General features: G+C 43.4%; 1 protein-coding gene across 2 annotated transcripts; it reads left to right on the top strand.

Annotated features, from left to right (window-relative positions):
- The first annotated feature begins 7,077 nt into the window (after nucleotides 1–7,077).
- Nucleotides 7,078–22,385, top strand: sptssa (serine palmitoyltransferase small subunit A). 2 transcript variants are annotated; one of them, XM_033027111.1, is made up of 3 exons: nucleotides 7,078–7,155; nucleotides 19,591–19,727; nucleotides 21,690–22,385. In XM_033027111.1, exons 2-3 carry the CDS (start codon nucleotides 19,625–19,627, stop codon nucleotides 21,791–21,793), a joined length of 207 nt encoding a protein of 68 aa, XP_032883002.1. In that variant the 5' UTR covers nucleotides 7,078–7,155; nucleotides 19,591–19,624; the 3' UTR covers nucleotides 21,794–22,385. The 2 variants fall into 2 exon arrangements, with proteins under 2 accessions (XP_032883002.1, XP_032883001.1); XM_033027110.1 differs by lacking the exon at nucleotides 7,078–7,155 and adding an exon at nucleotides 7,156–7,444.
- Nucleotides 22,386–23,242: the final 857 nt, after the last annotated feature.

Here is a 23,242-nt window from a genome sequence, read left to right as displayed (position 1 = left end):
TCAAACATCGGAAGTCGCTACCACCTACACCAAATCTCCAATGCATCATGGAAAAAACCATGGCATTGCCTTGCAGATTATTGGCATACAGGCACACTGTCCAAAGGCAAGGCAGTGGGAGGAAGCTGTGTCGGGTTTCACAGGGGGAAATCAACTTGGATTACAGCTCTTGATCATTATCCAATAATCCCCGCTGAGTGGGTGACTAATGAAACTGTAGATTGGCTATTGTATGTTAGCCAATCAGAATGCTTAGTAATAATAACTCCGCCCAGTGCATGCTTTATAGTGTAAGAACTCGCCTACTGTATTCAGTAGCTGCAGCAGATTGAATGTATGATGTACTGCATATCTGATACTGGTATGAACATTAAAGATGCTTACACCTTTACCTGTGTGAGAGTCAAATATTTACATGGTGTCAGAAGTGGGATACGAACCCACGCCTCCAATCCAGTTGCTATCCCAGTACAAAGACCTGTTCGATGACAAACTTGGAAAGCTGCCCACGACATACAGAATCACTATAGATCCTACAGTTACACCAGTGGTTCGCGCACCCCACCGTGTTCCCCATGGCACGCGATGGAGACCAAGTTCAACCTAGGAGGGCAGTTGGAGAAAAAAACAACTTGTTAAAACAGATGCTGAACACAGCAGTTGTTGGAAATTTTTTGTTGGTTTATTATTGTGCAGAGAAGATTTACGAAGATGTTGCCAGAAATATTTAATTTAATAGAAACCTGAGGGGCATTTTTTTTACACAGGGTAGTGAGTAAATGAAATGAGCTGCCAGAGGAGGTAGTTAAGGCAGGTACTTTCACAACATTTAAGACATTTGGACAGATACAGGGATAGGAAAGGTTTAGAGACATATGGGACAAAAGCAGATGGATGACTAGCATAGATGGGGCATCTTGGTTGGAATGGGTAAGTTGGGCTGAAGTGCCTATTAAAGAGCTATGTGACTAGGATTGTATTGTCATGTGTATTGAGATACAGTGGAATACATTGTTTTGTGTGCTATTGGCACCATTAATGTTAACTGTGACATGTACTTCACATCACTTCCTGAAGTTCAATAACTAGCCCTTTTTAGTCTTGCTGACATTAAGGGAGAGGTTGTTGTCTTGACACTATACTACTAGGCTTTCTATCTCCTTTCTGTACTGTCTCATTGTTTGAGATCTGGCCCACTATGATGGTAAAATAATGAACAACGCTACATCAAAACTGGCCGCTTTGCACCACAAGAAAAGCCTGAAAGTCTGAAATTGTTGAATTCATTATAGAGTCTGAGGGCTGCAGATTGCCCAGGTGGAAGGTGAGGTGCTTGCATTACTTTGTTTTTTTATTCAAATAGTGTAGGAGTCATAGAAGACTGGTCAGAGTAAGCGTAGGATGTGAATTAACATCAGATATCAGGAAGCTTAGGTCTCCCATGTGAAATGAATGGAAATGTTCCGCAAAGCAATCATCCAATCTATATATAGTTTTGCTAAAACACGAGACCACATTATAGTAGAGATGCTTCCTTACAGTACCAAGACCTGGGTTTGATCCTGACAATGGTTGCTGTCTGTACAGAGTTTGCACATTTTCTCTGTGACCATGTGGATTTTCTCCAGGTGCTCCGGTTTCATCCAAAGACATACAAGTTTGTAGGTTAATTGGTTTCTGTAGCTTGTCCTTAGTGTGTAGGATAGACCTACACTACGAGTGATTATTGCTCGGCGTGGGCTGAAGGGCCTGTTTCCATGCTGTATTTCTCTACTAATCTAAACTAATTGTGAGCAGTCATTAAATGGGGAGAAAGTGCAAGTGAATAATTGCTTCAACTGGAAGGATAGGTAGGAATGGTCCGGTCTTGTCAGATGTTGCATATCTTATGGTTGATAGATATCATAGGTAGAGGTGAAAGATGGAACAAAGGATATTTCTGGGGATTAACTTTTCTCTGGGTTAACACACATGGCCACTTTTGCTTTATTGATATAGTGATTACTCCTGTAGGACACCTGATTGTAATGTATTCTACAGCAGCTGAAGGAGTCTATGAACTACTCTAACTAAAATTTCAAATAAGTATAAATTCTTTTTTTTTTTTTGATCGCCCCATCCTTTTATAATTTTGATAAGACCAATTTGATGAACAAGGCAAAACCTACGGTTAGGGACTTCATCGTGTTTGTGGCAAGGCTTGCATGCTAAGGGCTACAAACTTAAGTTGGGCAATATTGCGCGCAACAAAGCATCGCTCCCTAACAGACAGGAAGCAGCATGTGAGGCTGGGAAAGCACATCTTGGACCCGCAAACTCTCAGCATAGGAGCAGCGTAAGGCTGCGTACTCTCTCCTCTCCTCTACTAGAATAGAATAGAATAGAATAGTTTCTTTATTGTCATTGTAACATGAACCATGTACAACAAAATTAAAAAATGTCAGCCAGTCAGTGCACCATTCAAACATTTCTAAAAGCTAACGATACATACAAGGTAAAATATTAAAAAAGATAAACAACTAAAATAAATAAATATGAAAATAGCACGCATAAACACCCAACCCTACATCCTTCTGTCGATTTCACAGTGTACCACAGTCCCTTAGTATGTATCGCCCCTGCGTTCCTTGGCGGCTACATTTAGTGCTTTTATAGCAGTGGGGTAAAAACTGTTTTTAAGTCTGTTTGTCCTTGTAGATCTGTACCGTCTGCCTGACGGCAACAGTTCAAACAGGGAGTGTCCGGGGTGGGAAATGTCCTTTATAATACTCTGGGATTTTTTGATGCAGCGGGAACTGTGTAAGTCCTCCAAGGTAAGGAGAGGGCAGCCGACAATCCTCTGGGCGTTGTCAATGGCCCTCTGGAGCGCTTTCCTCTGAGCCGCTGTGCAGCTGGTGTACCATACGCATACACAGTATGTTAGGATGCTCTCAATGGAGCATCGATAAAAGGACAGCAGCAGTCTCTGATTGATGTTATTCTTCCTGAGCACCCTCAGGAAGTGCAGTCTCTGCTGGACCTTTTTCAGCAGCGCAGAGGTGTTCACGCTCCACGTCAGGTCCTCCTCAATATGGATTCCCAGGAAGCGGAAATCCGCCACCCTCTCCACACAGTCCCCTCTGATAATTAATGGTACCATGTCCTCTCGTGTACTCTCTCTACACCAACGACTGCACCTCCACAGACTCCTCTCTCAAGCTTCTCAAGTTTGCGGACGATACAACCCTGATTGGACTGATCCAGGATGGGGAGGAATCTGCCTACAGACAGGAAGTGTCACAGCTGGCGTCCTGGTGCCATCGCAACAACCTAGAGCTCAATGCTCTTAAGACAGTGGAATTGATTATAGACTTTAGGAGAGCTTCCCCTCCCCTCACCCCACTCACCATCAACAACACCACAGTCACATCTGAGGAGTCTTTTAAGTTCCTGGAACCATCATCGCCAAGGACCTTAAGTGGGGGGCTACCATCGACTCCACAGTCAAAAAGGCACAACAGAGGATGTATTTCCTACGGCAGCTGAGGAAGCACAATCTGCCACAGGCAATGATGGTCCAATTCTACATGGCTATCGTAGAGTCTGTCCTCACCTCCATCATGGTCTAGTTTGGCTCAGCCACCAAGCACGACACCTGGAGGCTGCAGCGAATCGTCCGATCAGCTGAGAAGGTTATTGGCTGCAACCTTCCCTCCATTGATGAACTGTTCACTGCAAGGGCCAGGAAGCGAGCGGGCAAGATCATCTCTGACCCCTCTCACCCTGATCACAAACCCGTTGAATCACTTCCCTCTGGAAGGCGACACCGGACTGTCAAAGTTGTCACAGCCAGACATAAAAACAGTTTTTATCCACGAGTAGTTGCTCCACTCAACAGCCAAAAATCTGTAGCCTCCCTTTGATCTGGTATTTTGTTGGTTCAAATGCTTATCATTAATGTTTTATTATTATTAATGTTTAGTGTTTTCTGAGTCATTCGTAACTGTCACTATGTCATGTTGTTACGTATGTGAATACTTGACCAATAAATTTACTTACTTAATGAGCTCAATACATTCATGCTCACCTCAGGTATACTTGTGCCTATGGTCACTGTCGCAGATGTCAAGTAAGTATTCCTGAGAGTGAACCCGCAGATTGCAACAGGCCAGATAGAGTCCCTGGCTGCATCCTCGGGACATGGGTGGACCAATTGGCAGAGCTTTTCACTGACATTTAATTTCTCCCTATTCTGTGAAATTCATCTATATATCAGCTATCCTCTTGGATACCAGATGTCCTAACCTTTCAGACCAGCCTACCTTGCCGAACCCCATGGTGAAATCCATATATATGTCTACAGCTTTGCCTTCATCAACCTTTTTTTGGTCACATCATTAAAAAACTCAATGTGATTCCTGAGACACGACCACGCACGTACAAAACCTTGTTGACTATCCCTAATCAACCCCTGTCCATTTAAGTGTATGTATATCTTATCCCTCAGAATATTCTCAAGTAACTTTCCGACCACAGATATTAGGTATGTTGCAAAACTTACCTTCAGCGGCGCTGCAGTACTGTCACTGCCCGTGTGTGCGACTTTGGCGCCTTTGAGAGGGGGACGGGTTTAAAACGCCGTTTCCTCCAGGCTGTTTAAATCAATGTTGATCAGCCTGTTTAATTGCTGATGAAAAATCGCTGCGACTGCCGTTCTCTGCACTTATTTTTAAACTAAGTTAGATAATTTAATTACTATCTATATTACTAAAAGTCTGTTCTTGACCGGTTTTGGCCATCTATGCTACGATTTCCGAGAGAACGCCGCCACCTATGGCCGTCATTTTTGGCCACCTCGCTCAGAGCCCCCCTCAGCCGCATGTGTGCCAAGGATTTTTCCCATCGATGGAAATTGACAGAGATATTAATGTTTTCACAAAATTCCCCATTCTCTCTGCTGCCCCTGCTGGAGGGAGGGGGAGGGACTATAAAACCAGGAAGTGGTGTGCCTCAATCAGTCTCTGCAAGTGGTGTGCCTCAATCAGTCTCTGCAAGTGGTGTGCCTCAATCAGAGCTCTGAATGACCCTGAACAAATGTCTACAGCACTGTGAGTACCCTTAATTTGGTTTGAAAATGAAAATATGGTTAGAGGTAAAAAAGCACTGCCTGCAAATGGTTGTTTGGGTTGAAGTAAAAAGGCACTCTCTCTCTCTCCCCAAATCTCTCTCTCTCCCCCTATCCCTCTCCCTTTCGCTCTCTCTCTCTCCCCCCTCTCCTCCCCCCCCCTCTCCTCTTCCCCCCCCTCTCCTCTTCCCCCCCCTCTCCTCTTCCCCCCCCTCTCCTCTCCCTCCCCATCTCCTCCCTCCCCCCCTCTCCTCTCCCCCTCTCTCCTCTCACCCCCCCCTCTCCTCCCCCCCCTCTCGCCTCCACCCCCTCTCCTCCCCCCCTCTCCCCTCCCCCCCTCTCCTCTCCCCACCTCTCCTCTCCCCCCCTCTCCTCTCCCCCCTCTCCCCTCCACCCCCCCCCTCTCCCCCCCTCTCCCCTCCCCCCCCTCTCCTCTCCCCCCCTCTCCTCTCCCCCTCTCTTCTCCTCTCTCCCCTCTCTTTCTACCTATCCCTCTCTCTTTCTCTCGCTCTCCCCCCCCTCTCCTCTCCCCCCTCTCTCTCTCTCTCTCCCCTCTTTTTCTCCCCCTCCATCCCCTCCCCACTGTCCCTCCCCTAAACCCCCCTCCCCTCCACACACCCCTACCCCCTTCCCTCCACCCTCCCTCCCCCTCCCTGCTCCCCACCTCTCCCCTGCCCCTCATCTCACCCCCCTCTCAGCACACCCTCTCTCACCCCCTCTCCCTCCTCCCTCCCCGTCCCCCCCTCTCTCTCTCTCTCTCTCTCCCCTCATCCCCTCCATTAGCGTGAGTGCGGGGGGGTAGTTAGTGTGTGACGCTGCATATGCCGCCTCCCCCCCACAACCGCACGTTGGGGGAACAGACCCAACGGGTCTGCACTTGGTCTAGTAGTAAATTAAAAATCATCCTCTAAAGCCGCGAACGCCGACAACGGACGGATCTCCCGTAGGGGACAAGGCAAGGTAGGCTGTTTATTTTTACATTAAAAAGTGCTTCTTAAGATCCCTTTAATCAAAATCTTATCCGAACCGGCAGTATTTTTCATGCCGACATGGGGTTCTTGTGTGTATGTTATTTGGACACTTAGGCTATTTAAAAATGTTGATCTTTTCTTAAGAAATGGATAGATGTTTAGATCTAGTAATTGAATTATGTAATTAGCTACAATTGGGTAACTAACTAATTATATGCTTTAATTTCAGGTCATCCAAGTAAGATTGTATCATATTTGTTTCAGAATGCTTCAATCTATAATAACTGAAAATTTCTTTCAGTTCTCTTAATTTTTAAGAAAGATATGGGCTTTTGACTGCCCTCGATCACAGCTTTTGTGTTAAGTCAATGGAAAAGCAATAGGGAACAAGATGCTAATTTCCGAGTATGAAAATGGCCATAACGTTTTTAATACTGAAGGTATGAAAATGAATTAGGTGTCAAATTAAACTTCTTTTTATGCTTTATCTGATGGGATAAATTACAGACTTGATTTTTTAAATCTCAAAATTTTGTAACATTGCTACAGATATTAAATTCATTCATCATTGGTCTTTTGTTCCCAGCCTTTTCTCTGCAGCCCTTCTTGAATAGAGACAACATTTGCCCCCTCCAGCCTATACCGGCACTTCTCCTGTATCTAATGACGACTCGTAAATGCTACGCTCAATATAATTCCACCATCTATGTATGCACACTCAAACTCAACCCTGGCTTTGGCGATCTCTCGACAGTCCTTTAACATGCGTTCCCCTCAGTCCGAGTGAAGTAGTAAATGCAACCTTCCACGCAGGTACACAAAAATGCTGGAGAAACTCAGCGGGTGCAGCAGCATCTATGGAGCGAAGGAAATAGGTAACGTTTCGGGCCGAAACCCTTCTTCAGACCCATTCTCCTCCCCTTCCACGCAGATGCAGGTGGTGATGTTTTGTTATTTCCCGGCTGCCGTTACGCTCCTGCACCGTTCGGCCGCGGGGGGGCGCTGGGTGGGCGAGAGGCGGTGCCTCAGGTCGCCGCAGCCGGGTGGCGCCATCGAGAAGAGGGCCGAGCAGTGGCGGAGGTAATGTCGGTCGGGGGAGCTGCGGGCGGGCGGGCGAGAGTGGTCGGCCAGCGGGGCGGGGGTTAATGTTGATCGGTGTCGTTGCCCGACGCGATGGCGGGTTTGGAGAGCCCGGGGCCCTGGAGTGCGGACGGCGGGGCGCAAATCGCCGGGACCTCCCTCCGTCCAACCCGTGGCCTTTGACAGAACACCCCGTCCCCCTAGGCTGGGCTCGGCTCCCCGCTGCGGCCAGGCCAGGCCAGTCGGTAGAGGAAGGGAGGATGGGTGTTAATGGCAACTCGCACCACAGGTGCGTCTGGTAACACCCGTCATTCAGGGGCGGGTTGATGGCGGCCCTCCACTTGTTATTGTGTCCTCTTCTCTTGCCAGAAACTTCACGGGATCCCCGGGCCGATGGGCCCTACCTACTGTTTTAACTGGGAGCACTGGTGTATTTGTTTCTAACAATGGCCTTTGGAGTTAAATTATGAGGTCTATTAAAATGGCAAATAGGACGAAAGTTCTTGGTTGGGTTGAAAGGCCTGTTTCTGTGCGGTGTGACCGACTGTACAATCTGATACCGATTCCATGGACTGACCGGTTGACTTCTGGCACAGTGATTTTGTTGTGATTTTGTTGCTCTTCACACTCCCAAATTCCAGTACTTCATTTTACAATTCAGAAATATTATTTCCCAACTCTTTGTGTGTTTGTGAATAGGCAATTTTGCGCGTTTGCAAGAATACTTCCAGGTTTGTAGCTGAAGTAAACCTGGCACTTGGAGTGGGCAGGAGGAAATGTATGTGATTATTGTGCGATTGTCACTTTTAAATCAAGTAAGCCTGGGTCACAAATAATTGGTATTTGTGTCGGAATAAGTTATGAAGGGAGAGAGGTGACAGTAAAATGGATGACCACAATCACAATGCCCTCCATAATGTTTGGGACAAAGACCCATCATTTATTTATTTGCCTCTGTACTTCACAATTTGAGATTTGTAATTGAAACAAATCACATGTGGTTAAAGTGCATATTGTCAGATTTTATTAAAGCGTATTTTTACACATTTTGGTTTCACCATGTAGAAATTACAGCTGTGTTTATACATAGTCCCCCCATTTCAGGGCACCATAATGTTTGGGACACATGGCTTCACAGGCGTTTGTAGTTGTTCAGGTGTGTTTCATTGCCTCCTTAATGCAGGTATAAGAGTTCTCAGCACCTAGTCTTTCCATCACCTTTGGAAACCCTTATTGCTGTTTATCATCATGAGGACCAAAGTTGTGCCAATGAAAGTCAAAGAAGCCATATGAGATTGAGAAACAAGAATAAATCTGTTAGAGACATCGGCCAAACCTTAGGCTTATTAAAATCAACTATTTGGAACATCATTAAGAAGAAAATGAGCACTGGAGAGCTTACAGATCGCAAAGGGACTGGCAGGCCAAGGAAGACTTCCACAGCTGATGACAGAATAATTCTCTCTATAATAAAGAAAAATCCCCAAACATCTGTCTGAGAGATCAGAAACACTCTTCAGGAGTCAGGTGTGGATTTGTCAATGACCACTGTCTGCAGAAGACTTCATGAACCAAAATACAAAGGCTACACTGCAAGATGCAAACCACTGGTTAGCTGCAAAAATAGAATGGCCAGGTTATTGTTTGCCAAGAAGTACTTAAACGAACAACCACAGTTCTGGAAAAAGGTCTTGTCGACAGATGAGACGAAGATTAACATATCAGAGTGATGGCAAGAGCAAAGTATGGAGGAGAGAAGGAACTGCCCAAGATCCAAAGCGTATCACATCATCTGTGAAAAACGGTGGTGGGGGTGTTATGGCCTGGGCTTGTATGGCTGCTGAAGGTACTGGCTCACTTATCTTCATTGATGATGCAACTGCTGATGGTAGTAGCATAATGAATTCTGAAGTGTATAGACACATCCTATCTGCTCAAGTTCAAACAAATGCCTCAAAACTCATTGGCCAGTGGTTCATTCTACAGCAAGACAATGATCCCTAACACACTGTTAAAGCAACAAAGGAATTTTTCAAAGCTAAAAACTGGTCAATTCTTGAGTGGGCCAAATCAGTCATTTGATCTGAACCCAATAGCCTTTTATATGCTGAAGCGAAAACTAAAGGGGTCTAGCCCCCAAAACAATCATAAGCTAAAGATGGCTGCAATATAGGCCTGGCAGAGCATCACCAGAGAAGACACCCAGCAACTGGTAATGTCCATGAATCGAAGATTTCAAGCAGTCGTTGCATGCAAAGGATATGCAATAAAATACTAAACATGACTACTTTCATTTACATGACATTGCTGTGTCCCAAACATTATGGTGCCCTGAAATGGGGGACTTTGTATAAACACTGCTGTAATTTCTACATGGTGAAACCAAAATGTATAAAAATACCCTTTATTAAAATCTGATAATGTGCACTTTAACCACATGTGATTATTTTCCTCAAATTGTGGAGTACAGAGGCAAATAAATAAATGATGGGTCTTTGTCACAAACATTATGGATGGCACTGTATATTTTGAGTATTTAGCATGCTCATGTTACGTCATGTATCTAGCACTGGAGAAAGGGAGGAAGGGAGGTAAGGGTAATTTGAATATTATTATTGTTCAGAATTGTTTGTTGCATCTCTTGACTAATGAGTTATTTCAAAATTGTGGTTGGAAATTTAAGTTTGCTGCTGATGTAATGCTAACACAAAGGAAGTAGATATGACCATCTGTTTTAGGCTTAACAGTATTTACACCAATGGTATTTGGAACACTCCTCTATATTGACCAGTGGTGATATGCTGGGTGAGCAGGGAGTAAAACATGCAGATTAAATGCATTTATAAACCAAAATATTAAACTAATTTATTGCCAGCTGCAGATATGAGCTGATTATAAATACCAACTTTTAACCTTGAGGATTGTAATCATAATGAACTTCATAAGTTAGGTTTTAATTTAGATGTTCAAAACTCTGAAATATAGATGGTTTTGCAACACATACATGAATGTGTACACATCACAGATGCAATTGTGTGAGATCATAATCTGGCAAAACAAGAGTAACCAACTGGGAAGAACGGAATTGAGTTCTCTTGAGTGGGGACCTTTAAAAAAAAAAAAACAATGGGATTTTGACAAGGTGTATAATGCCCATTAGCAGCAAGGTTCTGCAGTTGTATCGAATGTAAGTTTCAAACAAAACACTTGTATTTAAAGCATTTATGTAAATGTTTAAAAATCTGAATTTCCAGGAATAATGTATTTATAGAATGATATAGAAAGTGTTGGCCTTTTGTCCCATCACCCCTGTGCTAACTGTTTGGCAGATCTGTCTCGTTGGTCCCATAATGAGGCACCATTAACAGTGTTCTGCGAGCGGGGGCCCACACCACCCCCTCCCCTATCCCCACACCCTCCCTCCCCTACACTCCCCCCTACACTCTTCCCACACCCCCTACACACCCCTACAACTCCCCCACACCCCCTCTACACCTCCCCCACACCCTCTCCCCACAAACCCCCCCCTCCCCCTCCCATCCCCTCCCCCACACCCCCCCCCTACACCTCCCTACACTTCTCCCACACCCCCCAATACCTCTCCCACCTACACACCTCCCCTATACCCCCATACACCCCACCACACCCCCCTCCCCCACAGCCCCCTCCCCCACACATCCCCTGCCCACAATCTCCTCTCCCCCACCCCCCCCCTCCCCTGCACCCCTCTCCCCCACCCCCCCCCCTCCCCTACACCCACCCTTCCCTACACCCCCCTCCTCTACAGCCCCCTCTCTCTACACCCCCCCTCCTCTACACCCCCCCCTCCTCTACACTCCCCTCCCCTACACACCCTCTCCCTACACCCCCTCTCCCTACACCCCCTCTCCCTACACCCCCTCTCCTACACCCCCTCTCCCTATGGTATCCATGCTAGTATCCATGCTAATGCCTTGCCTCTAATACCATGGGCTCCTATCTTTAACAGCCTCACCATATCAAAGGCCTTATGAAAATCTAAACGAATAACATCCACTGACACTCCTTTGTCTATCCTGTTACTTCCTCTAAGAATTCCAACAAATTTGTCAGACAAGATCTGCCCTTAACAAAACTATGCTGATCTCAGCCTATTTTATCATGTGAGTCCAAGTATCCAGAAGCCTCATCCTTCATAATGGACTCTCAAATCTAAACAACCACAGTAGTTAGACTCTTCTTAAACAGTGGAGTTACATTTGCGATTTTCCTGACGTCTGGAAAGATTTCTGACTAGTGGTTCTTGAAAGATCACTACTAATGCCTCCACAATCCCAACAGCTACCACTTTCAGAATCCTGGGGTGTAGTCCATCTGGTCCAGGTAACTTATCCACCTTCAAACCTTTCAGCTTTCTCCTCCTCAGTAACAGTGACTACACTCATTTTTCTCCTCTGACTCTCTTGAATTACTGAAATGTTGCCGGTGTCTTTCACTGGGAAGACAGAAGCAAAAAACGTATTCAGTTCATCCAGCATTTATTTGTTCCCCATTACTACTCCCGTGTCAGTTTCCAGCGGTCCAATGTCACTCTTACCTCTCTTTTACTCTACATATATATCTGAAAAGCTTTTGGTATCTTCTTTTATTTTATTGGCTAGCTTACCTTCATATTTCACCTTTTCTCCCCTTATTACTTTTCTACTTGCCTTGTGTTGGTTTATTAACAAATCCCAATCCTCTTGCTTCCTGCTAATCTTTGCTATGTTATATACCTTCTCTTTTGCTTTTATGCTGTCTGACTTCCTTTGTCAGCCACAATTACTTAATTCTCCCCTCAGTGTGCTTCTTCTTCTTTGGGATGAAAAGATCCTGCGTCTTTTGAATTACTCCCAGAAACCCCTGCCATTGCTGCTCCATCATTCCTGCTAGGGTCCCCTTCTAGTTAACAGCTCTTCCCTCGTGTGTCTGCAGATACCTTTCCTCAACAGTAATACTGATACATCCGATTTCAGCATTTCCCTCTTAAAACTGCAGGTTGAAATCTATCATATTACAAGCACTGCCTCCTAGGGGTTCCTTCACCTTAAGCTTCTTAATCAAGTCTGGTTCATTACACACCACCAACTCCAGAATTGTCTTGTCCCGAATGGTCTCGACCACGCTGCTCTAAAAAGCCATCTTCTAGGCACTCTATAATTCTTTCTCTCGAGATTGAATACCAACATGATTTTCCTAGTCTACCTGCATATTGAAATCCCCCATGACAACTGGAACATTGCATTCCTTACATGCCATTTTTACCTCCTGGTGTAATTTGTACCCTAAATCCCGGCTACTATTCAGAGACCTGTATATAACTCTTTTTACTCTCGTAGTGTCTTCACTCTACCCGCATCCTCTGATCCTATGTGCTTTACGATAAAATGTGTATCCTTGGAGGTTCAGCTCCCAGCTCTGATCCTCTTTCAGCCACAACACTGTGATGCCCACATGTCACACTCACCAAATTTCTAACCAAGCTACATGCTCAACCACCTTGTTCCTGGATGTATCAGTATCACTGTATAATACAAACACCTTCAGTTCTGCATTCATCACCCCTTTCTCAATTGCCTCACTCTTATCCCTTTCTAAACTTTCTGTCCTATTTCTTATTCTGGAGATGTATGTAACCTTCCCTGTGCTTCCCTTTAACTTTCCTTCCCTTTAACTTTTTCCATACTTTTTCCATTCAAATCCCCCACTATTTAGTTTAAAGTCCTATCTACAACCCTAGTTATCCAATTTACCAGGACCCTGGTCCCAGCAGGGTTCAGTAGAGTCCGACCCATCAGAACAGCTTCCTCGTTCCCCAATACTGATGCCAATGCCCCATGAATTCAAACCCACACCAATCTTTGAGCCATGCGTTTAACACTCTCACCTTGTCGACCCTATGTCAATTTGTTTGTGACTCACTATCAGTAATGTCAAGCAGTTCAATTCAATCTTATTATTGTTTGCATTTCAGAATTGCAGACTGGTATGTATCTGTAATCATATGGGTCAGGCAGTGGCACAGGTTGCTGGGATATAGCTGGTGCCTTGGCTTTTTAAGTACCACTTCATTGGTCACAGGTAATTTTACTTTGGATCCCTAGCATTGCAGTTGAACTGACTAGCCTTTATTTTTCTTAAAAGGATTACATTACCTGAAATCTTCCTCCCTTTGTACCACCCCATATCAAAGCATCTCAAAAATTGTTCTCGTATTAACCTAAAATGAATCTCATTTAGACTAGGTGTTTTATTGCTTCCCCACCCTCTTAAAATGCAGCTGATATTTTAAATGGTTCCTTTGCTCTTTGTATTGACAGTTATTTTGTATTGGCAGCATCTTTCTCCAGCTAAGATAAATGCAAGGTGAATTTAACCTTGCCCTGTACCTACTAGGAATTCCTGCCCCTTACACTCATGCTTTGACTACTTTTCACTTTCTGTTTTGTGTAGGCATTCATTTTTAGTCATTGTGACCCTCTTATACCCTGTTTTAGAGCACTTATATACTTTCTGTAAGTACATTTGTTGTGGCATGAGAAAGCTTTTTGTCAGTCAACCCAATATTTTTCTGTTTTATTCAATTGGTTGTGTGCTTTCTTTGAGCACTCTTCCTTTCTCCATGTGAAAATTTCTTGACATCAATGAACATTAATAAACCATTCGCTGAGCAAGCTTGCACTATTATTTGCCCTTCTCAGATATCTACATTTACTCCAAGAACAGTGGTAGATTGGTTAACAAAGCTATGAATTTCACATTTAAAGCTAGCACTTTAACATTAATTTAATAATTGTATGTGAATGGTAGCACATTCAATGCCATCATTTGTTGCCCATCCCTAATTGATCCCGAACTGAGAAGGCAGTTAATATTCAACTATTTTCTTGGGCCTGGGATCATTTATGGGGCCAGATGTGGGAAGATGGTAGATTAACCAATAAGTGAGTTTGGTATTCTGAAAAATGCAAGTAATCATGGGATTTGTCAAAGGTCATGAGCTATAAACAGTAAATGGATCTCAGTGCTATAGATACAGTGAGTATACCTTTGATTTTTTGCCTTTTTTTAAGCTTCTATTTGTCATGGTTGATTCAAAGTACCAAGATATGAAGATGAAATATTTTATGTCATGGAAAGTCGATGCTTTGAAGATTTTTTTTTAGCGGAGAGGGGGTTAAAAAAAACAGGAAGAATAGCTGAACTTGCAGCTCTTGCTGTAGCTGCAGCAATTTAAATCAGTACAAAGAACTCCTTAAAGTCTATTGAAAGTTATAGAAATCATACATTTAATTTCATTCCCCCCACCCTCAAGAAAAAAATATAAAAAATGCATGTCATTTATCTTTGCGATCTTGCTCACTCACGGAGGCATGAACCAATAAAAACGAGAAAAATATCGCAGCTTTGTACAAAGGCAAATTAAATGCAACTAATTAGTAGTTTTAAAACCGTATTTCTTTATCTAGAGTAATGAAAGATCGAAAATACAGAGGAAATAAAGCCCTGTTCATACAAAGCAGCTCAGCGCCACACAAGGGGGAGGTAGACCGGGGTGGGGGTGGGAAGACTGGACCAGCTCTCATCCGCAGAACCACGCCTCATTTGCAGCAAGGATCAAACCCGTGTCCCCTGCCGAACCGCCGCTGGACCATCCCCGGTTCCCCCCCCCCCCCCACTCGAGTGTCCCATCCCCGCCCAGAGATCGGCCAGAAACGTCAGCCAGCAGCACAGACCCACGGCCAGCTCCAACTCCAGAGGAACCCGCTCCCCAATGGGCCGCTACGGCGACAAGTGCCAGTTCGCCCACGGCCTGCCCGAGCTGCGCTCTGCCCCTATGGTACCCTATGCCACTTCATCGAGCCGGTGGCTGCCCATCTTCAGCAGGATCTCGGTGTCAGACTGAGGGGATGTGGGTGGACATGGAGGGCTGCCGGCTAACCCGGCAGAGCCGAGCTGGAGCTGGTTTGCACAGCTGGTGATCACTTATTGAGGTACTTTTAGTTTTAGATATATAAACTTCTAATGTTTAAGAAAATCTGAAAATGCACAAAGGTTATTGGATTGAAATAACCTTGCAAGGTATTGTAAAGGTAATAAAAAACAAAAAAAAGCAGAAATATTAATCAGGTCATACAACGTCTGGCTTTTTTAATGACATTTTATAAGAATTGAAAAGATGGTGATTAAACAGCTTTTAATGTTGAAAGCAAAGAGGAGGGTGCGCAGGGGAGATCTGGGTGAAGGCTGGACTAACAAATTGGAGGAACAAGGAACAAAAGAGTGATTAAAAGTAACTCTTACCCAGATCAAACAAATGCAAGGTTCCACGTGGATGCTATCAACAGCCATGGATGCCTTACCACCATATTACAATGTTTTATGAAGTAGATTTATTCCTCTGCTGCCTCTTTAGTGTTGCCGTAGCGAGCAGGATATTTTGTGTGCTTGCTAGCTGGGAAATTCATCCTTAATTTCGCAGCTACTCCAGCCAAGCCTCAAATCTGAGTTGACCAGACTGATTTCAACTTCTTTTCTAATATCTTAGTTAATCCTGACAAAAGTTTCCAACAACAATGATCATTCCGTCACTCATTTCCCCACTTAACCTACTAATATGTAATGGTTATAATCTCTTCCTACAAATGCAGGTTATTGTCAAGTCAAGAGAGTTTATTGTCATGTGTCCCAGATAGGACAATGAAATTCTTGCTTGCTGCAGCACAACAAAATATTGTAAGCATAAATACAGAACAGTTCAGTGTGTCTATATAGCATAGACCATATATATACACATAAATAAACAGATAAAGTGCAATAGGCTGTTATGGTTCAGAGTTTGTTTGATGGTAAGTTTAATAGCCTGATGGCTGTGGGGAAGAAGCTGTTCCTGAACCTGGATGTACCAGATTTCAAGCTCCTGTACCTTCTTCCCGATGGCAACGGAGAGATGAGAGATGAGAGATGAGTGTGTGGCTAGGATGGTGTGGGTCCTTGATGATGTTGCCAGCCTTTTTGAGGCAGCGACTACGATAGAATCCTTCGATGGTGGGGAGGTCAGAGCCGATGATGGACTGGGCAGTGGTCACAACGTTCTGCATTTTTTTTCCCGCTCCTGGACGTTCAAGTTGCTGAACCAAGCAACCAGTCAGCATGCTCTCTACTGTGCACCTGTAGAAGTTCGAGAGAGTCCTCTGACATACCGACTCTCCATAATCTTCTCAGGAAGTAGAGGCGCTGATGTGCTTCCTTTATAATTGCATCAGTGTGCTGGGACCAGGAAAGATCTTTGGAAATATGCACGCCCAGGAATTTGAAGTTCTTGACCCTTTCCACCATTGTCCTGTTGATATAAACGGGATTGTGGGTCCCTATCCTATCCCTTCCAAAGTTCACAATCAGTTCCTTGGTTTTGCTGGTGTTGAGAGCCAGGTTATTTTGCTGGCACCATTTGGTCAATCGGTCGATCTCACTTCTATACTCTGACTCATCACCATCCGTGATTCGTCCCACAACAGTGGTGTCGTCGGCGAACTTGATGATGGAGTTCGCACTATGTCCGGCTACGCAGTCATGAGTATAGAGTGAGTAAAGCAGGGGGCTGAGCCGGTAATAATTCCTGAAACATCCAAACTTATAATATAGTTAGCAGATACATAAAATACTATGTAAACTTAATAAGTGTCGGCTTTGATTGGATGAACGGATGAAAAGTGGTGGTTTTGTTGAAAGTGAGAAGGCTACTGATGAGTCTACAGCATGTTATTGATCTGCTGATAAAATGGGCATGCCAGTGGATGTGAGGTTTTGTATTTTTGGGGTGGGACGTGGGATCTAGTAATGATAGAACGTATACCATAAACAATAGGATCCGAGGGACTATTGAGAAACAAAGGGACTCTGATAGACCCTGGAGCTCTGCAGTGTGGGCGGCACACCGCTCAGCTCACTGGGACCACCCCCCTACCACCTAGCCTTTGACAAGGCATTCTGTCCATTTAGGCTCTGCTCCCCACCTGGCCAGTCAGAGTAGGAAGGGAGGAGGGGGTGTTCATGTCAACTCGCCCCATTAATCTGTGTGGCATTGCAATTAATTCAGGAGCGGGAACAGGGTTGATGGCAGCCCTCCACTTGTTAATGGGTCCTTTTGCTAGCATCCTGGCACCTTGCTAGCTGTTATCCCGAATAGAGGAGGTTAGGAGAAAATCTGATAGAGGCATATTGAATTATGGGAGGGATAGATAGTGAGAAACTTTTTTCCTCATAGCAGTGGTATTTAAAGCCAGACAGCATAGGATTAAGGCGAGGATAGAGGTTTAGGGGGGAGCTGAGATACAACTTTTTTTCTCACAGTCGTTGGATGCAATCTGAAACAGAATGTGCAGGCAGGTACTCTAACAACTTAAGTAGCTGGATGAGGTCTTGAATTGCCACGGTTTGGTAGGTGATGAGCCATTTGCTGGTAAACAAGATTTGTTTGGATGGATTCTTGATAGTTGGCATAGTATCAGAATCGTACTGCGTGGAAATAGGATATTCGGCCCAACTTGCCTGCACTGACCAACATAGTTTTATTTATTGTTTATTTTTACGTGTACCGAGGTATAGTGAAAAGCTTTTGTTGCATGCTAACCAGTCAGCGGAAACACAGTACATGATTACAATCGAGCCCTCCACAGTGTACAGATACATGATACAGGAAATAACGTGACTAAAGCAAATAACGTTTCGTGCAAAATAAAGTTCAGTAAATTCCGATCAAAGATAGTCCAAGGGTCTCCAAAGAGGTAGATAGTAATTCAGCACTGCTCTCTAGTTGTTGGTAGGATGGTTCAGTTGCCTGATAACTGTTGGGAAGAAACTGTCCCTGCATCTGGAGGCGTATGTTTTCACACTATACCTTTGTCCAATGGGAGAAGGGAGAAGAGGGAGTGGCTGGGGTACAACTCGTTCTTGATAATGTTGGTGGTCTTGCTGAGGCAGCGTGAGGTGTACATGGAGTCAATGGGAGGTTAGTTGCTTAGTGCAATGGTCTCGGCTGTGTCCACAATTCTCTGCAATTTCTTACGGTCTTTAATGAAGCTGTTCCCGCATCTATGGTGCATTTGTAGATGTTGGTGAGTTGTTGGGGACATGCTGAATTTTCTAAGCCTTCCAAGGAAGCAGAGGCGTAGACATATCCCATCTACACTAGTCCCTTTCAACAAATTGTATGCCTGCACTCCTAGATCCCCCAGCTCCATAACACTCCCCAGAACCCTACCATTCACGGTAAGTCCTCCCCACGTTAGTCTTCCCAAAATGCAACACCTCACATTTCTCTGTATTAAATTCCATCAACCATTCCTCAGCCCACCTGCCCAACTGATCAAAATCCTGCTACAATTTTTGACAGCCATCTTCACCATCCACAATACCTCCCACTTTTGTGTCATCTGCAATCTTGCTAATGATGCCTGGTAAATCTCATCCAAACCATTGACAGAGATGACAAACAGCAATGGGCCCAGCACTGAACTCTGAGGCATACCACTAGTCACAGGCCTCCAGTTTGAAAAACAACCTTCTACCATCACCCTCTGCTTCCTTCTATGAAATTAATTTTCTATCCATTCAGCTATCTCTCCTTGGATCCCAGGGGATCTAACCTTCCAGAGCAGCTACCATGCAGAACCTTGTTGGCTTGCTGGGCCTGGTGGGCGAAAGGACCTGTTTCTGTGTTGTATGGCATTGCATGACAGCTTTGCTTGCCAATCTGAACCTGCATATAAATCTGTACAAAAGGCCATTTTGTATTAACTGTATTCTGTATTAACTGAGAAAAAAACAATGTCAAGCTTCTCTAGTTTCACTAGATTGAAGACTCTCAGCCTCTGATAATTTAAATACTACAAATGTCTTTGGGACATGTATTTAGATGGATATTTGTCTTTGTGGTAAAGAGGCAAAATGTATATCTTGTGCTGAACATTTCTAGCGGGCATTTATGATTTAATTACCTAACGGTATAATTTCTGTCTTCTGAATTTTAACCAAAGTTAACTTGCTCCAATAATGTCAGTGTCATACAGCATGGCAAAAGGCCCTTCAGCCCAACTTGTCTATGTCGACCAAGACACCCTAAGTACACTCATCCCACCTACCCACATTTGGCCCTTGCCCCTCTAAACCTTTCCTATCCATGTTTTTTTTAATGTTGTTATAGTACCTGCCTCAACTACCTCCTCTGGCAGGTCGCTCCATATACCCAAAAATGTCAAAAATGTTGCCCCTCGGGTACTTATTAAATCTTTCCCCTCTCACCTTAATTTTTGCACAAAAATTAAATTGTATTGGACTGAGATAATGTGATTCAAGGAAGTAGTTGTCACAATAAACCAAGGGCTGATGATTAATGTATATATTTTTCTCTCACAGCTTGCAATTTGTGGAGGAATCCGAGGAAGTGACCATGACGCTGGGGACAGCGTGGAAACAAATGTCTTGGCTTTACTACCAGTACCTGTTGGTTACAGCACTATATATGTTAGAGCCGTGGGAAAGGACCATATTCAGTATCCTTCTAAATGGTGTTTGCCATTTTGTTTTTGTTTCAGTTAACCAATATGAGAATTCCACTGGGTAACAATTTATAAAGTTTAGAAGCAGGAAGCAAATTGTAAAAATAAACATTTTATCAAACAGACCTGCAGGCTCTTGGAAATTCAAGGCATTTTCTTACAGTGAATAGAACTGCAAAAATTAAACTGGTAGCATTTAAAGTAGTCATTCTTAAACATGTCCATAAGTTTATGTAACTTCAGTAGAATGCCCTGTACTTCGAGTATTAATGCTGATCTGAATAAAAATAGCTCTGTGGCACCAATATAAAAGTTTGGTGCATTTTGAATCCTATTGAAGAAATTACTGATTAAATTTAACAAAAAGCCTCATTATTGCTGATTATTCTTTGTTGCAGACAGTATTATGGACCTGGTCTGGAAATGCAGCTATAATTCCGTAAAGGGCCTGTCCCACTTAGGCAACTCTTTAGGCGAATGACAGGGACTAGTTTTAATGGAATTCACCGACGACACCTGGCGACAACCTACGACAGCACCTACGGCAACGTATGAAAGCAAAAATTATCGCCACTGTCACCAACATTTTTTCAACATGTAGAAAATTTTGCGGCAGTTGCCTGTAGACGCCGAAAAATTTGTCTAAGTAGGACAGGCCCTTAACCTTTTAATGATACATAAAATAGGGTTTGTTTGTGATGGTCACTTATAATACAATATTCTGCTTTGTATGTAAATAACAGACCCATTTATTTATTTATTTATTTATTTATAACAAATCAGACCCTATTATCAAATTGACCTTTTTAAACTGGTGTGTGTGCCGATTTAACATATCCACCAGGACATCATAATGAAAGTATATTTAGAATACTAAACTGGCACACTGTCCAATGTTTTCCTCTTGTTCCTTGCATCTTCTGAAAATGCAATAACCTTAATTATTAGCCCAAAAGTTTCTGCTATGGATGAAGTACTTCCATGACTCGCACAGTGCGCAAGTTTGAGAGTCTGAAGAAAGTGAAAGCAGTAGTCCCAAACTCCCACACAGTTATTTGCTGGGTATTTCCCCTTTCATTCTGCTGTTGGATTCTTCCTGAAGCTTTGTGGTGTGGTGGAACACAAACCTTTGCAAATTTCCCAGCATTTACACCAGGGAGTCTGCCTATTATTCCTGTGTCATGATCAAGAGTTGAAAGGTAGAGGTGAAATGCCAGTTTACTTTGTGATAATGTTCATTTTTAATTGTTTGTTTTGAGTGTGTAAACGTTGGAGATACCAGTGTACAAGAGCCCACATTGGGAACAACGAATACAGTAGATGAGGTTAGAGGAGGTGCATATGAACCTACAGTATGTCGCACCCTGAAGGACTGCCTGGGGTCCCTTGATGGAGTTGAGCGAGGAGGTATAAGGAAAAGTGTTACATCTCCTGCAATTATAAGGGAAAGTACCTGGGGAGAAGGTGGTTTGGGTGGGAAGGGATGAGGGAACCAAGGGGTTCTAGAGGGAGTGGCCTCTGTGGAAGGCGGAATGGAGTGCAGATGGGAAGATGTGATTAGTGGTGGGATCACGTTGGAGGTGAGTGAAATATCAGGAGGATGATGTGTAACTGATGGAGTAAAAGTTGGGGACCAGGGTAACTCTCCTTGTTGCTTCTGAGGGGAGAGTGAGAGTGAGAGAGCAGAACTGGGCCACAGAAGGGATGCAGGTGAGGGATACATCTCTGACAGCCAGGGGAAAAGCACATTCACTAAAAAATGACATATTGGATGTCGTCGTAAGAGAAGCATCATCTTGAGAGCAGATGCGGTTTTGTTTCGAAATTTCTGTAATGTGTAATTGAATTGCTATATGACAACATAGAAAAGCTCAGTATTTTTAAGTTTGTGACCCATTTACTGGTAATGACTGCAATGTTTTTTAACAAAGCTTATTCCTTAACATTACCGCTCAGACTCTCTATTGATATCTATTGTTGGAATGGCCGTGTACACAGGTTATGTTTTCATGCCTCAACACATTATGGCAATATTACACTACTTTGAGATTGTCCAATGACCTGTCTTAAACCTGGAGCAAGGACCAGGAGAACACGAGGGAAAAAGAAAAATATCTCTATTTAGTAATTGCACCTTGGTAATCAGTAAGAGCGCTGTTGAAGTTCAACTTGAATGGATTATGAAAGTAGAAGCTTTTGGAGTGGCAAACCCAAATAGAATGGAGAGTATTTCATGGTTTTGTATTTATTGTTTCAATATACATTCTTTCAACATAATGAGCTGCCCTTGTTGATCTAGCTATTGTATTTACTGATAACAGTACTTGCCTTTTTGACAGTGCCTATTGCACTGTGAATGCATTATTGTATCTTTATATAAATGTCATTATAGTGTAGCATTCCATATGTAATTCAAGTATATCTTGGACCTCATTAATTAAATATTTGGTAAAATGCCACATTTGATAATATATCAAGGGATGAGGACTTACATTTTTAACTTTTCTGAATTTTTGGCACCTGGTTGGAATTTCATGAGATGCATATTTTGAAGTATCATTTTTTAATACCATTTAAAAATGCCCACCTGTCAAAACTTGTATAGATGTCATATTTTTGGTGTCCTGAAATTAAATATAAAATTATTATGATGACTTTCTGTAGTTTTGGTTATTTAGAATTTAGATTGGTCGGTACACTTACTGCTTGACCTTTAAGTGAGAATGCATGTCCTCCTTTGTGTTATTACTTCTGATGATATTCTTCACAAGCAAGACAGTCAATTGTGACTCAACTTTCTAAATTAACTCTTGGTAAAGGACCCATTTGGATCTCCTGCTGCTGCTTTTGCTTTTCAGAATATATGTAAAACACAATTTACAAACAAATACTAACTGCCCTCCCCTCCAGTGTTAATTCCGGATCTAAACTTACCCCCCTTGTCTGGTTCAGTCAAACACTGAATACGAACACTGGAATTCCAACTCTATTTTATTGTATACAATACCGCGGGACCGATCCTCGGAACCACTTGAGCCCAATTGAGCCCAATAGAACAGACTAAAGACAATCAGCACAGCCCATTTATACCCCTCCGAACTAAGGGTGTGAAAGTACTGGGGGAGGCAACCCCAACAAGCCAATTACCGATACCAGCTGCAAAATACATAGAATGACAACTCTTTGGCTCAATCATATAACACTACATAATATAGTTTCAACACATAGCACTTAGGGAGAAACATTTCCATTAAGTAAAGAAACATTACCATTAAGTAAAGAAACATTACCATTAGATAAAGAAACATCTTTGGTGAGGCCACTCTTCTGGACCAATAACAAGTTCCGGTACTGCAACATAGTTGAGACATAACATTTCCCCCAACCAATCACAACATGCCTTTGGGCATAGCTGCACATGCAGAATCCCAGATATCTTGGCAATTTGCAGGCCATCTGGACAGAAACCTTCTGCAACCCCTTCCCAGGCTTCAAACTCCCTGGAGCCA

The sequence above is a fragment of the Amblyraja radiata genome, chromosome 9, assembly GCF_010909765.2.
Source record: "Amblyraja radiata isolate CabotCenter1 chromosome 9, sAmbRad1.1.pri, whole genome shotgun sequence".
Taxonomy (NCBI): Eukaryota; Metazoa; Chordata; class Chondrichthyes; order Rajiformes; family Rajidae; genus Amblyraja; species Amblyraja radiata.
The sequence above is the reverse complement of the archived record's forward strand: the minus strand, read 5'-3'. Positions and strand labels throughout refer to the sequence as shown.

Coding starts and splice junctions, on each gene's coding strand:
- sptssa (XM_033027110.1), top strand. CDS start 7,221: ATGTTGATCGGTGTCGTTGCCCGACGCGATGGCGGGTTTGGAGAGCCC. Junction 7,445..19,590: donor AATGGCAACTCGCACCACAG/GTGCGTCTGGTA, acceptor TTTCTCTCACAG/CTTGCAATTTGTGGAGGAAT. Junction 19,728..21,689: donor GTGGGAAAGGACCATATTCA/GTATCCTTCTAA, acceptor ATTACCGCTCAG/ACTCTCTATTGATATCTATT.